The 19,568-nt window shown below is 36.5% G+C and overlaps 1 protein-coding gene across 1 annotated transcript; it reads right to left on the bottom strand.

Annotated features, from left to right (window-relative positions):
• Positions 1-14,889: 14,889 nt before the first annotated feature.
• LOC123886238 lies at positions 14,890-16,296 on the bottom strand. Its single transcript, XM_045935572.1, has 3 exons — positions 16,117-16,296; positions 15,296-16,047; positions 14,890-15,217 (listed from the first exon to the last, which is right to left on the bottom strand). Exons 1-3 carry the CDS (start codon positions 16,294-16,296, stop codon positions 14,890-14,892), a joined length of 1,260 nt encoding a protein of 419 aa, XP_045791528.1.
• Positions 16,297-19,568: the final 3,272 nt, after the last annotated feature.

The following is a 19,568-nucleotide window of genomic DNA, read 5'->3' as shown; positions in this document are numbered from 1 at the left end:
AACTATTCGCTGAGCGAAGACTTAGCGAAGCCTACGCGAACCTCACCAGAGGATCACCTGCTCGTGGCGAAGCTGCAGCGAGCTGTTCGCCACACGTTCGCTGAGCGAAGACCTAGCGAGTGCCTCCTGTCAGGACAGTTCAAAACTTGCGTTTTCCACACCAATTCACCCAAAAATCCCATTTTTCATGTTATAAACCCCAAATAAGTTTATATTCATGTGCAACAAGCATATCTAAACACAAAAGGACAGTTCATTTCTCAGATCTACATCATAAACATCGAAAAAGTAAAGATTGAACACTTTTACTCAAAACACTCAAGAACACAATGTTCTTGAGTTTAATCCTTTATAAATCTCATTTTTAACCATTAGATTCGTTCATACATCATGATAAGAGCATGTTAAACATGTTATGAACCTTAGATTCGATTTCCATTAAGAAAATCCATCCAAAACTAAAACGAAAATGGGGTGGAGGAAGTTCGGGTGAGGAGAAATCGACATTCTCCCCTTCCTCGAGTCACCCACGAATATGAAATCTACTCTCTTACCTGGATTCGAAGAAAACACGACGAAGCTCTCGAATCCCTAGCTCTCCCTTTGCCCTAGCTCCTCAAGCTCTCTCTTCCTCTCTCAAGAGCACAAGAACAAAAGAGAAAAATGAATTTCTCTCTTCCTCTCATGGCCATATGGCGCCTCCCACACACACACAAGGCCCATTGGGCCTCAAGCCCAATTGGCTTGGCCCAATTACACGTTAACTCACTCTACTCGCCTAATAACTAAAGTACTCGATAAATAACTCAAGTTATTAACTTAATTAAAATGATACGTTAAATGAAATATTTTAACACATAAAAAAATAATAATAATAATAATATGAAAATTGGGTCGTTACAACTCTCCCCCACTTAGAAGATTTTCGCCCTCGAAAATTACGCGGCTAAAACAACTCCGGATAACTCCTGTATCCGACCCTCCAACGAAACGCTCAAAACACTACACATTACTAAGTTTGACAAAACTAGTTTATCCCATCCAACACAATTTTTGACTATTTATCAACAAGAGATCAAGGACGGCCAGTTCCTCAATTTGTCGATAAATATTCAACAATCATGATATCGGCACAAAACATTCTTATCAAACCGCTAAAACATCCACTTCGTACGAAACATCCATAGACTCACATTCTACGGCCTCACAACGTTACCCTAAAACTGGTACAACCAATTGAACACACTTCGAAAAGGTACTCCCATGGAATACTCCACAACTCCACAAATCCTATAAGTCTCTGATTCCCTCATGAATCACTTAACCGTGTTACATCACCTATTCATATCGTATCTTATTCCAAACATATCACTCGATAATTCAATTCCAACAATCACTTGATGACCAACATTCTCAAACTTCATTGACACATGCTAAAAACTACCGTCTCTAACCGTCAAATTCCTTTCTCACATTGAGTCGAATCCAATACGACTACTCTGTTCCCAAGTAATCTCTCAATCAATATTTTCATTCCTTAACGCAAACATTTTCCAATAGCACTTCTCCTTAATCCCTTAGCAATTCGCTACTTCAAAATTAGGCTACCGCCTAAAATTGGTTCTCCAAACAATCATAACCTCTATCTCGTTGATTCCAAACGACATCTTCAATTCGCCCATAATCCATCTATCAATGTTCCTCATCATCTTGCATTGCAACAAGCATACTCTTATCCGTTTATTCACTCATCGTTTTCTTATTCACTTACGACCTCTACCAATCATCATCTCTCTTTGGATAGCTATCTTTAAACTCTTCCTTAGTACGTTCAATACCAAAATCAAACTCTTGAATTTAATCCACAAGCCCCAAATATTCGCCATACAATCTAATTCCATCCATCAAATTCTAATCAACCCTTGTCTTAGTATTCTTACTAATGACTCCTTGTCTACTCTCAATCTGACATTTATAGAAAATTTCCAAAAATTCTCGTCCAAAATACATCTTAAGTTATGCACCAAATGCTTACTCACTCTTATCTTGTGGGCACTACCAAATGCTCTCCGACACTTACCTTAGGCATCGCCTACAACTTCTCACTATATGTGTTCAAACACAACGTCTACTCACATGCGCGGTAATCCTTTTCGCAAATTCCCACCTAGCACAAGTCACTTCCAACATGACCTCATATACTCATCCTCTGCACGTTCTTCAACGGCTAACTTTCTTATTTCTAATCATTCAAAAATGATACCTCCCATTTAGCTTCATCTCAACCTCCAAGACTCTACGTTCTCATTCAACATGTGACACCAATTATCCGGTCATTATCCAAATCCAATCACTCTTTCTTCGACAAGCCTCTCACAAAATCCTCCGAATCGTTATCCTACTTCCGTCTTTGAATAAACTCGATTATTCATACAATCCTTACTTCCAACGATTCAACAAGCATACCAATCATATGATGATATTTCTCAACTTCATTCTCATCTACTTTAAAACCTGCTTCCTCTCCTCGATTAATTAACACCAACGGTTCACTAATCTTCACACCTCTTTCTCTAAGCTTCTCAGATCACTTCTGGAAATCACTTCACACATTAGACTTAGAACTCGAAATTGTTCAACCAATTCAACCTACTACCATATGCACGACTCACGTAAAACTTCTTACTTAAGCATCCACTACAACATCCGATCCACTTGGATGATAACTTACTTCAAAATCATCATCTCCTCAAGAATCTTAATCACTCCCTCTTCTTCATATTCGACTCATTTCGATCAAACAGATACTTCAACTTTGGTCCACAAAACACGCCTCCAGACTTTTAGTGCAACACACGATCTCCAACCGTTTCGAGTACTCTTCATCTCACTTAACCAATCTCACTAACGCCCCACGATGAAACACTCGGTCCGACAACTTCTCTTCTAGTAGTTTCTCACAACTTGTTGTGCCCATTCCTTCCACTTCGAACAACGTCGTCAATTCCTGAATATTCCGCTTCAAGAACATCTCTACTCATCTCATCTTCTCACATTCCAAACATCTCGGAGGGGTACAATCTTCTCCCCCACTTATCTCAAACTCACTCATACTCTCCCACTAGAACTTCCGGTGCTCACACCTAACGGTTCTATCGTCTCTAAACATATTCTTCCTAAGAAGAAACTAGTATCGACATCGTTTACACGCATGTCGCATACAAGGGACAAAACCTAACCCACGATTCCTAAACACTAACACAAATTCATGCAAGCATTCAAGTAACCTATACTTCCCTCACTTCTCAAAGTTAGGAAATCAAAACAACACAAGAAAAATGAACATTGCATAGCAATAATTCATACTCACATTCAATCAACTCAGAACAAGACATCAACAAAATAAATTTCTTGTCTGGCTCCCTCGCTTAGCAAAAGCTAGCGAGCTCCCGACGAGACAAGTCAAAAACATTCACAGGATTTAGCAAGACTTAGCGAGACTCAGCGAGGTCCATTCTTCGCCTAGCGAGCACATCCAAAAATCTGGGTGCTCTGCTACGGTTTTGAACTTACGCTCACTAAACTCTCGTTTTCTCGACTCACTAATCCACAAAATCCAAAACATCAAGCCTATAACATCATTATAGACTTGAAAGCACAATTAGAATCATGCATCAACAATCACAACATAGAATTATGAGATCTTCATGTTTTTACTCATAAAACGCATAGCAATTCAAATGCCTAGTAATCATCTAGCACATGTTATAAACAAACATATAACAAACACATACCAGGACACATTAATATCCTACTCTTCTCACCATTTTGAAAATTTAATTTTCACTCACCCAAAAGAAAATAACTCTATATTTTCACCAAAATCTTCAAGAAATAATATTAGTTTTTAAAATTATTTCAAATCATTACCACTTGCAGTTTTATATCATGCCGGATCGTCACATGCAGTTTTACATCATGCCGGATCATCAACAATTAGCAATAAGCATCAATCCATCAAGTTTAAACTACAAAAAGGTTAAACTCTACGCATATACAACTATTATAAACATAGAAGTATAGCACTCACACCATTACTCAACAAAACAATGGATCGATTAATCCAATTCACACCACTCATAGTTCCTAAATGAACAACATAAGTGATTTCACAAAACAAACACAACAAAATTGTTAGACAAACACGACTGACACACAACACTCAACTGGTCTGACTGCACAGACCTGCTCTGATCGACACATAACCCACACAGTCCGAAGACAACCGGGCTCTGATACCAATTGTAACACCCGAACCCATTATTTTAATGTAATTCTACCTTTATTAAATCTTTTACAAAATACGCAACGGAAAATTTCAATTTAAGTTATAGAATATTAGTTCTAGGTATTACACTCCTCTTTACAAAATAATACTAACATGATTATTTGATAAAAACTCGTTTTATACAATATAAATTTCCTTATAAGAGATACATTTTTCCAATCTAGATACATGAGTCATGAATGACTCTATATACTATATACAACCCCTTTTTCCCGTGTCACAATCAGAGCGGAGCGTCACCAAAGACTCGAACAACGAAACACACATAACCTGTAAAATCCGGACCCCCAACGGTCCAGCACATAACACATAAAAGAGAGTTAGACAACATACTCAAAAATATAAGTGTAAGTAAATGGTACTTAACACTTCTCAATAATCATGCATATATCATACATCTATACATATTCACCATCATTCATGCATAATCATATATCATGCATATACTTCATTTATCACATAGTCAATCATCCACAAAATACACCAAACATATAATTTCACGTCGTCTCGGACAATACCAAAACATCAACAAAATATCACATAACTCAATTACAATAGGGATATACATAAAGTTCCTAATGTAATATAACACCACAAATACATTGTTCAGATTATGGTCATGACGGACCCTGCGTTGTTCATTTTATAGTCATGACGGACTCTGCTCCTCACATACGGATTAACAATCAACATTTACCAAGTACGTGTCAAACATCATTTATCATAAAATGCACACATAATCCCTAATGCAATCTAATGCTTCACATTCATGCTATGTCCTCTAGACACCTCTAATGCATGTGGTACCATCTTCTTTATTAGAGTATCTCACCTCTAATATCCTTCTTTATCGGATAAATATAATCCGATATCCTTCTTTATTGGAATATCCAATATCACATATATTCATGAATGCATGTATATGTTTTTCATGAATTCACTCACAATCATTTTAATTAGCATTAAGCTCTTCCTTTACTAATGTGGAACACTATCCAACATTACTTCTTTATTAAGATAACACTATACCTTAATATACGTCTTTATTAGAATAACATAATTCTAATATCCTTCTTTATTAAGTTGATTAACACCTTAATATACTTCTTTGACATTTAAATAAACATCATCAACACAATCATATTCCACATATATAATCAACAACTATCATCACAATACAATTAATCATGGTTATAAACACCTAATTGCATGTTAGGATACCTTAAATCCATGTTACAAGTGCCTAATTACACTTATAAACATCAACAAAAAGTTGCAGGTCCAGTACTGTTCGCTAAGCGAAGGGGTAGCGAGCCTCAAACGAACGTTACCCGAGGAAGGCTATCTCATAGCGAGCTATCAGCGAACATTCAGCGAACTATTCGCTGAGCGAAGACTTAGCGAAGCCTACGCGAACCTCACCAGAGGATCACCTGCTCGTGGCGAAGCTGCAGCGAGCTGTGGCGAGCTGTTCGCCACACGTTCGCTGAGCGAAGACCTAGCGAGTGCCTCCTGTCAGGACAGTTCAAAACTTGCGTTTTCCACACCAATTCACCTAAAAATCCCATTTTTCGTGTTATAAACCCCAAATAAGTTTATATTCATGTGCAACAAACATATCTAAACACAAAAGGACAGTTCATTTCTCAGATCTACATCATAAACATCGAAAAAGTAAAGATTGAACACTTTTACTCAAAACACTCAAGAACACAATGTTCTTGAGTTTAATCCTTTATAAATCTCGTTTTTAACCATTAGATTCGTTCATACATCATGATAAGAGCATGTTAAACATGTTATGAACCTTAGATTCGATTTCCATTAAGAAAGTCCATCCAAAACTAAAACGAAAATGGGGTGGAGGAAGTTCGGGTGAGGAGAAATCGACATTCTCCCCTTCCTCGAGTCACCCACGAATATGAAATCTACTCTCTTACCTGGATTCGAAGAAAACACGACGAAGCTCTCGAATCCCTAGCTCTCCCTTTGCCCTAGCTCCTCAAGCTCTCTCTTCCTCTCTCAAGAGCACAAGAACAAAAGAGAAAAATGAATTTATCTCTTCCTCTCATGGCCATATGGCGCCTCCCACACACACACAAGGCCCATTGGGCCTCAAGCCCAATTGGCTTGGCCCAATTACACGTTAACTCTGTTGGTGTAAGCCCTAGAGGCCAATTATTTATAATTGCATAATAAATGTATTGAATAATTTACTTATTAAATAAAGGCTTTTCTTTATTATGTTTATGTGTTAAATAATAATAGAGTCACTAGAATAGTAAGTTCATTGTATGGAACGTTAAGTATGACTTAATCGTGAGATTCCATTAAATATAAGAACACTATTCTTAAACATATCCATAGTCAAGCTTTATTGTGAAATGGGATAACGTTAAAGCATAAAGACTATTATGTTGGTAGACTGATGATCATATCTCACTGATCATGGATAATAAGTTATCAAGTCTTCACATAGATATAAATGTTAAGGGTAACTTTATATCGGATTGACCCACCATGAGAATACTACATAGAGTGTTATGAAATGTCATAAGTTTTCTCATAGTGATAAAAGGTGTATTCCACCCTTCGACCTAAAACCACTATGTACCCTAGATGCAGGAGTGTAATACCTTGTTGCCATTCAAACGTTATCCGTAACTGGATAATTATAAAGTTGGTTGATGGGTATCCCACGAATCATGCTGAGGGACATGAGTGACCTAGATGGAATTTGTCCCTCCTACATAACGGGAGATATGTCTATGGGCCCAATATTGAACTAGACAAGGATGACATACTATGCCTTGTGTTCAATATAGACATGAGGACAAAAGGGTAATTGTGCACAAGATATTTATCACGGAAAGGTTAGTCAGATCACGTGACATTCCTGTGACTTGGGTAACAGTGATGTGTTGCTAGATACCGCTCACTGTTTATAATATTACGATTAATATTATTGCCAACGTCATAAGAACCTACAGGGTCACACACATAAGGACAGTTAAGAAGGGAAAAATAAGTAAGACTTATTGTGGGGGTGCAGTTAGTGAAAAACGGTTATTGGGCTTGAGAAGCCCAATTTCGTGTAAACTAAAGACCTCATAAGAAACTCTATAAATAGAGCCTTATGAAGTTCAGTAGTTACGTTTTTGAAACCCTAACTGAGTTTAGAAAAATTCTGAATTTCTCTAAACCCTAAACCGCACAAAATTCCCTCAGCCTTCATCCAAGAACAGCTAGCACTGTGAGATCGAAGGTTCCTGTTCGTGTGGACTAAGTGGAGGTGCTGCAAGTGCGGTGCTTGTGATCAAGAAAGGCGACCACAAATTTGTTCTTCAAAGGTAATATTCTAGACCTGATCATGCTCATTCACAAGAATCCATTGATGGGAAATTTTAATTTTAAAATTCCGCTGCGTTTATAAAAGTGTTTTATGAAACGATTTCCCAACAGTGGTATCAGAGCCACTTGTGAAACCATGAATCGGTTTGCTGTTTTATTACTGTTTTATTAATATGATTTTGAATCGGTATTAATAATAAGAACAACAAGGATTAATAAAATTTGATTGATCGGTTTTAAAATATATATGTGATATATATTTCTGATACGACGCATCGGTGTATGTGATACATTGATCGTGTCATTCATTCGAATGTTTGAGTGATTGGCGTTTAATTTGGATGATTGTGAGCGTGAGCTTCGGAACCGTTTATGGTGAAGCATCATATATCCGATCGTTCATCTAGAACTAGCAGTCCTGAAACGTTTTGATGAATGGTGGTTGTATTAGGGTTTATAACAATACAAGTGTTGTGTTGTTATATAAACAGAACATATTGTTCATTGAAAGTTTTAAGTGATTGTCGTGAGCATGGATGATTGTGAGCGTGAGCTTCGGAACCGATAACTGGTGAAGCATCATATATCCAATCGTCTATGGTGAACAAAATCCTGAAACGTTTTGATGAATAATTACTGTAACAATACAAGGGTTGTGTTGTTATAAAAACAGAGTACGGCTAGGGTTTATATCTGAAGCATCAAGTGTTGATGCGATTAGGATTCATTGATGAAGTGGTCAGCGGAACCCCCGGCTAACTCTGCGTAAGGTGATCAATCATGGTGTTTTATTAATTGGACTAATGTAATAATAATAAATTGTGTGTTTATTGTTATTAAAGTTGCATGATGAATGGTTATGGCCTTAGTTCTTCTTTTCGTTTTATTTGGGATTTTAAATACGGCCTGCGTGTCGTGCCTCTCTTATATTTTCTTGATGTAATTTCTTTTCTCATCTCACTCCCTCGTATGAACACGAGTTTCTTGTAGTGATGTAATATAAGATTAGCAAATAGGACAGGAAGGACATCAATGAAGATCTATCTTGGAGAAGTATAGGTCGTTCTTAGATATAGCATAGGTTCTCTCATTTGCTTGAGGGAACAATCACGCTAGGGGCCATAACCATATCATTTTATTATATTATGTATGTTGATGCATGTTATGTATGGAGTGACGTCATTGTATGTAAGCCGTGGTAAGGTGAGATCAAATTAATTATAAAAGCCCTCAAAGGAATTTATATTAAGTTTTATTGCTTTCCAACGAATAGCGCCCTTCAAGATCAATATCGATCAATGTAGGTTTTGCCAACGCGAAGTGCATTGTCAATATTGATAAGTTGCGGTGAGGTAATTTATTTATCCGATCGCTATTTAATGGGTCTAACTTAACTAAAGAAAATATAATAAGATTATATGACTTTAGAAGCAAGTATTGGGTTATTCCATGTGATGGATTAGAATAAGTGTTATTCACCCAATAGAAAGGATATGAGAGTTGTATGAGATACAATTGGAAAGGCGTTTCCTACCTAAATAACTAAGTTTTGTGTAATCAGCCCAACGCTGACTTAAAACGAAGTGAAATATGGATCTCATTCTCACTAGAAAATCTTCCAACGGGATTTTCCGAATCAAATGTCGAGGGTCATTTGTTTTGAGTAAAATAGTGAGAGAGCATGTTTAATTAAAGGCCTAATTAAATGTGTATTAAAATTGTTCAATACTTATATTTTCACTTTTACAATTGTAGATCACCATGTCAAACACCAATACTTCGAACAACATTTTGCGAAGCATTCTTGACAAAGAGAAATTGTCTGGGACAAATTTTCTTGATTGGCATCGTAACTTGAGGATAGTCCTCATGCACGAGAAAAAGCTGTATGCTATTGAGGAACCCCAACCTAATCCTGAGGATGAACCTGCCGCCAATGCTCCTAAGGCACAAAGGGATGCTTATCAGAAGCGTCTTGACGATGCCATGGATGCAAAGTGCCTCATGCTGGCTACCATGACCTCTGAGCTTCAGAAGCAACATGAGGACATGAATGCGTTCGATATGATCGAACACTTGAAAACGCTCTATCAAGAGCAAGCCAGGATTGAGAGGTTTGAGGTTTCCAAAGCCCTGTTTTCAGCCAAGCTATCTGAGGGATCTCTAGTAAGTCCACATGTGCTCAAGATGATTGGGTACGTGGGGAACTTAGAAAAATTGGGATTTCCACTTGGAAATGAGCTTGCAACTGATCTGATCTTGCAATCGTTGCCGGAGAGTTTTAATCAGTTTGTTCTGAACTTCACCATGTCGGACATGGAGAAGACTCTGCCACAACTGCTAGGCATGTTGAGGCAAGCTGAGCAGAACATGAAAACAAAAGGGAAGTCCAACCATGTTCTTATGATTGGCAATGGAAACAAAGGGAAGGGCAACAAAGGAAAGGGAGTCAAAGGGAAGGGCAAGGAAGTTGCCAAACCCAAACCTACCCCTAAAGCCTTGAAGCCCACTGGGGGAGTTGCAAAGGAGGGTAGGTTCTTCCACTGTAACAAGACTGGACATTGGAAGAGGAACTGCCCAAAATACCTGGAAGATAAAAAGAATGGAGTAGAGAGCTCCAATTCAGCAGGTATCTTTGTTATTGAAATTAATTTATCTACTTCTTCTACATGGGTATTAGATACCGGATGTGGTTCTCACATTTGTACTAATGTGCAGGGGCTGCAAAGGAGTAGAGGATTGGCTAAAGGTGAAGTCGACCTACGAGTGGGAAATGGAGCAAGAGTTGCCGCATTAGCTGTAGGAGTTTATAATTTGACTTTACCTTCTGGTTTAATAATACAGTTAGAGAACTATTTTTATGTACCTGCCATTAGCAGGAATATTATTTCTGTTTCTTGTTTGGATAAACTTGGCTTTTCATTTATAATAAAGAACAATTGTTGCTCCATTTATTTAAATGATATCTTTTATGCCACAACACAAATGAGTAATGGATTATATATTCTTGATCTTGAAATGCCAATATATAACATTGATACAAAAAGGATTAAACCTAATGAGTTAAATCCTACATACCTTTGGCACTGTCGTTTAGGCCATATAAATGAGAAACGCATTTCCAAGCTCCATAAAGATGGGCTCTTGGATTCATTTGATTATGAATCTTTTGAAACATGCAGATCTTGTTTATTGGGAAAAATGACAAAGACCCCATTCACTGGTAAAGGTGAAAGGGCAAGTGATCTTTTGGCTCTCATACATACTGATGTATGTGGACCATTGAACACACACGCTAGAGGAGGTTTTCAATACTTCATCACATTTACTGATGACTACAGTAGATATGGATATGTGTATCTAATGAAGCATAAATCCGAATCCTTTGAAAAGTTCAAAGAATTTAAAAATGAAGTACAAAACCAACTAGGAAAGAAAATCAAAATCCTTCGATCAGATCGAGGAGGTGAGTATTTAAGCCTAGAGTTTGATGACCATCTAAAAGAGTGTGGAATCTTATCCCAACTCACTCCTCCTGGAACACCACAATGGAATGGTGTGTTTGAGAGAAGAAACCGAACCTTGTTGGACATGGTGCGGTCTATGATGAGTCACGCTGATCTTCCAAACTCCTTTTGGGGACACGCCCTATTAACAGCAGCTTATACACTTAACCGTGTTCCTTCTAAAACGGTTGAAAAGACACCATATGAGATGTGGAGTGGCAAGAAACCACATATGTCTTACTTAAAGATTTGGGGTTGCGAAGTTTATGTAAAACGTCAAATTTCTACTAAACTTGAACCTAAATCTGACAAGTGCTTCTTTGTGGGATATCCAAAAGAGACAAAAGGATATCACTTCTACAATCCTTCTGAGGGCAAAGTGTTTGTCGCTCGAACAGGAGTATTCCTAGAAAAGGACTTTGTTTCCAAAGGAATCAGTGGGAGGAAAGTAGATCTTGAAGAAATTCACGATCCACAAAGTAATGACACACCAATGGAGGAACAAGAGCGGGATGCACAAGATGTTGTGACAGAGAATCCTGCTCATATAACACAAGAACCACGTAGGTCCAACATGATACGTCAAGAACCTGAAAGATATGGATATCTCATATCGGAACAAGGTGATGTATTACTCATGGATCAAGATGAGCCTGTGACTTACCAAGAGGCCATTACTGGCCCTGAATCTGAGAAGTGGCTTGAAGCCATGAAATCTGAAATGGATTCCATGTACACAAATCAAGTTTGGAACTTGGTGGAGGCTCCTGATGGGATTAAACCCATAGTATGCAAGTGGGTCTTTAAGAAGAAGACTGACATGGATGGAAAGGTACAGACCTATAAAGCGCGATTGGTTGCTAAAGGTTTCAAACAAATTCATGGGGTAGACTATAATGAAACATTTTCACCAGTTGCGATGATCAAATCCATTCGGATCTTACTTGCCATCGCTGCAAACTATGATTATGAAATCTGGCAGATGGATGTAAAAACTGCCTTCCTTAATGGGAGTCTCCTTGAGGATGTGTATATGACACAACCTGAAGGCTTTTGCATTCCAGGAGAAGCCAAAAAGATATGCAAATTACAGCGGTCAATCTACGGATTGAAGCAAGCTTCCAGAAGTTGGAATCTTCGTTTTGATGAAACTGTAAAACAGTACGGATTCATTCAAAATGAAGATGAGCCTTGTGTTTACAAGAAGGTTAGTGGGAGCATAGTCGCATTCCTAGTATTATATGTAGATGACATATTACTAATAGGAAACGACATCCCTACCTTGCAACAAATTAAAACTTGGTTAGGGAATTGCTTTTCTATGAAAGATCTGGGTGAAGCAGCCTATATATTAGGAATAAGAATCTATAGAGATAGATCACAAAAACTGCTTGGCCTGAGCCAGAGTACATACATAGATAAAGTGTTAAGACGCTTTAATATGCATGATTCCAAGAAAGGATTCATTCCTATGCAACATGGCCTATGTCTTTCAAAGACACAGTCTCCTTCATCTAAGGAAGAAAGAGACCGCATGAGTAAGATCCCTTATGCATCGGCTATAGGATATATCATGTATGCCATGATATGTACTCGACTAGATGTTTCATATGCCTTAAGCGCAACAAGCCGTTATCAGTCTGATCCTGGTGAGGCTCATTGGGTGGCTGTCAAGAACATCCTTAAATACTTAAGGAGGACTAAAGACTCATTCCTAATATATGGAGGCCAAGAAGAGCTAAATGTAATTGGTTACACTGATGCTAGCTTCCAAACAGATAGGGATGACTTTAAGTCGCAATCAGGCTATGTGTTTTGCATAAATGGTGGCGCTGTGAGCTGGAAGAGTTCAAAGCAAGATACAGTTGCTGATTCTACAACCGAAGCTGAGTACATCGCTGCATCAAATGCAGCAAAGGAAGCTGTTTGGATAAAGAAGTTCATTACTGAACTTGGCATATTCCCTAGCATTGTGGATCCCATTGAATTATTTTGTGACAACAATGGTGCAATCGCACAAGCTAAGGAACCTAGATCTCACCAAAAGTCCAAACACATACTCAGGCGCTATCATCTTATTCGAGAAATAATTGATAGAGGAGATGTGAAAATATGCAGAGTACCAACACTTGACAATGCTGCTGATCCACTTACAAAGCCTCTTGCTCAGCCGAAGCATGAGGGCCACACTAGGGGCATAGGTATTAGGAGTATGCCTGATTGGCTCTAGTGCTAGTGGGAGATTGTTGGTGTAAGCCCTAGAGGCCAATTATTTATAATTGCATAATAAATGTATTGAATAATTTACTTATTAAATAAAGGCTTTTCTTTATTATGTTTATGTGTTAAATAATAATAGAGTCACTAGAATAGTAAGTTCATTGTATGGAACGTTAAGTATGACTTAATCGTGAGATTCCATTAAATATAAGAACACTATTCTTAAACATATCCATAGTCAAGCTTTATTGTGAAATGGGATAACGTTAAAGCATAAAGACTATTATGTTGGTAGACTGATGATCATATCTCACTGATCATGGATAATGAGTTATCAAGTCTTCACTTAGATATAAATGTTAAGGGTAACTTTATATCGGATTGACCCACCATGAGAATACTACATAGAGTGTTATGAAATGTCATAAGTTTTCTCATAGTGATAAAAGGTGTATTCCACCCTTCGACCTGAAACCACTATGTACCCTAGATGCAGGAGTGTAATACCTTGTTGCCATTCAAACGTTATCCGTAACTGGATAATTATAAAGTTGGTTGATGGGTATCCCACGAATCATGCTGAGGGACATGAGTGACCTAGATGGAATTTGTCCCTCCTACATAACGGGATATATGTCTATGGGCCCAATATTGAACTAGACAAGGATGACATACTATGCCTTGTGTTCAATATAGACATGAGGACAAAAGGGTAATTGTGTACAAGATATTTATCACGGAAAGGTTAGTCAGATCACGTGACATTCCTGTGACTTGGGTAACAGTGATGTGTTGCTAGATACCGCTCACTGTTTATAATATTACGATTAATATTATTGCCAACGTCATAAGAACCTACAGGGTCACACACATAAGGACAGTTAAGAAGGGAAAAATAAGTAAGACTTATTGTGGGGGTGCAGTTAGTGAAAAACGGTTATTGGGCTTGAGAAGCCCAATTTCGTGTAAACTAAAGACCTCATAAGAAACTCTATAAATAGAGCCTTATGAAGTTCAGTAGTTACGTTTTTGAAACCCTAACTGAGTTTAGAAAAATTCTGAATTTCTCTAAACCCTAAACCGCACAAAATTCCCTCAGCCTTCATCCAAGAACAGCTAGCACTGTGAGATCGAAGGTTCCTGTTCGTGTGGACTAAGTGGAGGTGCTGCAAGTGCGGTGCTTGTGATCAAGAAAGGCGACCACAAATTTGTTCTTCAAAGGTAATATTCTAGACCTGATCATGCTCATTCACAAGAATCCATTGATGGGAAATTTTAATTTTAAAATTCCGCTGCGTTTATAAAAGTGTTTTATGAAACGATTTCCCAACAAACTCACTCTACTCGCCTAATAACTAAAGTACTCGATAAATAACTCAAGTTATTAACTTAATTAAAATGATACGTTAAATGAAATATTTTAACACATAAAAAAAAATTAATAATAATATGAAAATTGGGTCGTTACAACAACCATTTCTCATCTTCAGTGATCAAACTTGAAAAGCACTGAAATGCAGAAGCTTGAAGATTCACTTTGAACGTTCTATTGTTTGACAATGGTGCTTTCAAAATCAATTTGTTCTGAGGGTCAAATACTTGAATGTTGTGATCTTTTGTGGAGTAATTGAACCCTTTCTCAAGTAATTGTCCAAGACTCAACAGGTTGTGCTTCATAGATGGTACATACAGCACATCAGTGACAAAAGTGTGATTAGCATTCTTCCTCTGAACCATCACTTTGCCTTTGCCTTCTACTGATATAGTGCTGTCATATGCAAACTTCACTTTGCTTTTGAAATTTTCATCAAATTCCAATAATCAATCGCTATGCCCTGTCATATGGTTTGAACATCCATTGTCAAGATACCATAGCTTAGAGTTATCACTTTCTGAATTTGTTGTCATCATCAGAAGGAAACCATCTGAATCTGAATCATGTTGTCTAGCATGATGTGCCTCATTGTCGAGCTTCTTCTTTCCCTTGCTTCTGCACTCAAAAGCATAGTGACCCCACTTTTCACAGTTGTAGCATTGAATCTTGCTCTTGTCACTCTTCTTTCCACCATTCTTACCCTTGATGAAACTGTCTTTCTTTGAAGATTCAGGTTGATCTTGATCACCATTGTGATCATTACTGAACTCAGCATTTGCCTTATGCTTATTCCATTTATTCTTTCCCTTTCCATTCTTATTCCATTGACCTCCATTTTTTGCATACAAAGCCTGTTCTTGAGTAGCTTTGTTGTCTTTCTTTTCTTTCCTTTCTTGCAACCTCTGTTCATGTGCCTCAAGTGAACTTTGCAACTCATTCACTGACATTGTAGACAGGTCTTTTGATTCCTCAATTGCTACCACTATGTGATCATATTCAGGGTTCAAGGTTCTAAGCACTTTTTCAATGATTTGTACTTCAGAGATTACTTCACCATAGTTTTTCATTGAATTTACCAGAGTTTGTAATCTTGTAAAATACTCACCAATGGATTCTTTATCCAACATGCCCACCAGTTCATACTGTCTTCGAAGAGATTGAAGCTTCACCTTCTTGACTTTATCTCGTCCACCATGGGCATTGCTAAGTATATCCCAAGCAGCTTTTGCAGTTTTTGCTCCAGCAATCTTCTCAAAATTTGATTAATCCACGCATTGATGGATCAAGAATAAGGCTTTACTGTCTTTCTTCTTGACTTCTCTGAAAGCAGTTTGCTGATCCTGTGTTGCATTGGCTGCAAGGGGCTCATAACGAGTGGTGATGAGATCTTCAACATCTTGATAGTTGAAGATTACATTCATCTTCACACACCATTGGTCCCAATTCTTGCCATCAAGAATTGGAAGATTTGCAGGGAAACCATTGTTATTATTCATCTTGGAGTAAGAATGACTCAAAGGAAGAAGGGAATGGTTGAATGCTATGTGAAAAGGGAATTGGATCAAAACCTAAAAGGCTAACTGATACCACTTGTTAGAGTGGAAGAAGAGAGTGAGAGAGAGGGAATAGTTTCATCAATGAGCATTGATTATTATTGATCTTAGAAATACAATTTATAGGGATACAAATTGTAGTGTGATACTTGGTTAACAAATAACCATGATTAGAGTAACTAACTCAAGTTAGTTACAAACTATCTAACAAACTAAAGTAGTTACAACAATCAAACTAATAACTAACTTGCTAAGCAAATAACTAACAAGTTGTTGATTGTTTTCACCAAGTCATTGAATTGTATTTCTCAACAATTATATCAGTAGATAAGCCCACATAAGTTTTAAATAAGTCATTCTAAATGGAACCTAGTATTTTAAGATCTTAATAATGATATGTTAAAAAATAAAGTCATTTTGAATATGATACACGAACTTTCAAAAAAAGTAGGGACTGAAACTGCAAACTAAAAATTTAGAGAGATCAAAAATAAAATTTGATATATTTAGAGGGACCAAAAACATATTCAAACCAAAAAACTAATAAAAAACTCTAGGATTAAATATGTTTTTAATCCATACTTATATGCGATTTTCTAAAATTGGTCCCTACTTATATTGCTGAGTAGACAAACGGAATATGCCACACAACACCACATGTAATGCCTCATGGACACATTTAATGACATGGCACGCCACATGTACATTTAAATTATTAACTAAAATGAAAAAAAAAATATAAACACTAGACCACCATTAATTTCCTTCATCTTCTTGTTCTTAATCTTCTTCAATCTTCACCCGGCCAACACCTTGGTAAAATTGGAAAATGTTATAATAACTAGACATGGTTGTGAATGAGGCAAGACCTTGAGTTGTTCTTGATGTGCATTTGATGATATATCTTCAAAGGTTTTACTAGAAATTATTTTCTTTGTAATCCATTCATAAAATCTTGTAAGCAGAACTGAGAGTTAATTCCCACAATACAAACATTTTTTTCAATTTTAAGGTTTAGGTTTTGATTGTTGAAATTGAAAAAAGTACTTGAAAATCAGAGGAGAGGGAGAAATGTGTTTAAGGCTTCTTCATGCATTGAATTTTTTGGTTTTTTTTTTTTTTTGTTAATCAGTTTTTTGGGTTTATGATAGGCGAACACTCTGGTACACATATTATGTGGATATGTATCGGTATATGGTTTAAGTGGATGATTGTGATTGGTTCACAAAAAATATTTAATATAGAAAAATCAATAAATACTATTCATAAACCAATCAGAATTATTCACCTCGACAAATGTACCGATGCATATCTACATAATGTGTACCGGAAAATTAAATTATATATATATATATATATATATATACACACAAGAACTTTAATTTAAATCTGGTTTTTAACACATGGCATGACATGTCAATTTGAGTCCACGCGGCATCATATGTGGCGTCAACGCGGAATGTTTAGTTTGTCCACTCAACAATAATTTAAAGGTAAAGATCAATATTAAAAATGGAAAAATTGTTAGGACTAAAAATCTAATAAAATTACAGTATGGACTAATTTAAAAAGTAGCATAAAAATAGGACTAAAATGATATTTAACCCAAAACTCTATATTAGTTATATAATTATGAAAATGTCAATTGCATGGTACAAAAAGCTTACCATCCAATTCTTTAGAGCATCTCCAATAAGAGTATCATAAAGAGTATCATAGGTTAATGATCCGCACCTTAATTTTTTTATTATTGGAGTTCTATGACTTGGCATATAGAGTATCAAAATTGATGATACGTACGGTATCTTATTTAAGGTACTGTTTCATCAAATTAATATATATCATTAATTTCAATTATAAAAATAAATATAAAAGAGGTCACTTGCTAATAATGTATGATACCCAAATGATATTACCATAGGAGCAAAATATGTATGAGTTGCATAAATATTACATGACAATGTATGGACCACTTATTAGTAATATATGATACCCAAAATGATATCACCATTAGAGATGCTCTTAGTAATCTAAATTCAGTCGAGACATAAAAACAAATATATCAAATATTGCTTAAATTAGAGATCAAAATTCTATACTCGTAATTGATAATTGAATTTTGAATTTAATTTGAAATTAAGAATTTTATTTTTAATTGAGAAATGTAAGTGTTAATATTAATTAAAAAATATATAAAAAGTTAATATATTATTAACTTTAAATTAAAAGAATGAATTTTGAATATTAGATAATTCACACACAATTGGTTTTCACTCATTCTCATGAATTAAAAATGACTTTAGTCATGTATTTTAATAGCAAATAACATCACCAACTATATACCAATCGAGAATATATATATATATATATTGAAATTCCTGGCACACAGTAGACAGGTGTTGATCAAAGTGTGTCAACACTTGTCTGTCACGTAGTAGACAGATGTTGACCAAGGTGTGTCAACACTTGTCTATACACAGAACACAGAACACAAAATAATAAAGACAGTAACGTAAATAACACACAAGAGTTGTTAACCCAGTTCAGCAACCTGCCTACTCTGGGGGATACCAATCCAGGAATGAAGTCCACTATCAGCAGTATTACTTTGAAGCTAAACTCACCCGTTTACAACTTCTCACTTAATCACTACCCAATGACACTTCTACCTAGGAACTCCTAGATATGAGACCCCGTCCCACTTCCCACCTTAACAACACACTCAGCGTTGTTAACAACTTCAACGATTACAAAAGGTGGAGACACACTCCTATGAAAACTAAGATTCACTCTTGCTTAAAAGCTTGCGAGCGAATCACACAACACACTAGAACAATCTCCGTACTTCAAAGCTTGGGAGAAGTTCACAATTACAACTCAGTAAAACACAGGTCCTAAGCTTGCATCAATGAGATACAAGAAAGGCTCACAATTAACACTCTAAAACCCTAATAACGCACGCTTTGTAAGAACACTGTTTTAGATACTTGAAACCATATGCTTGCCTTCGTATTTATAGTAGTAGAACGACTTGGGCTTCAAGACAAAATTAGGGCTTCTAGAACTGCGGCAGCAGTGATATATTTCTGAAAATAATAGTTATATTTTTGAAACGCAAAAATATATTTTCCAAAAATATAATTCCTTTGGAAAATAAAATTAGGGTTTGGCTGCCTCCTGAAACACATTAAACACGTGCGCCTTCCTCTGTAAGA

This window comes from Trifolium pratense, linkage group LG5 (assembly GCF_020283565.1).
Source record: "Trifolium pratense cultivar HEN17-A07 linkage group LG5, ARS_RC_1.1, whole genome shotgun sequence".
Taxonomy (NCBI): domain Eukaryota; kingdom Viridiplantae; phylum Streptophyta; class Magnoliopsida; order Fabales; family Fabaceae; genus Trifolium; species Trifolium pratense.
The sequence above is the reverse complement of the archived record's forward strand: the minus strand, read 5'-3'. Positions and strand labels throughout refer to the sequence as shown.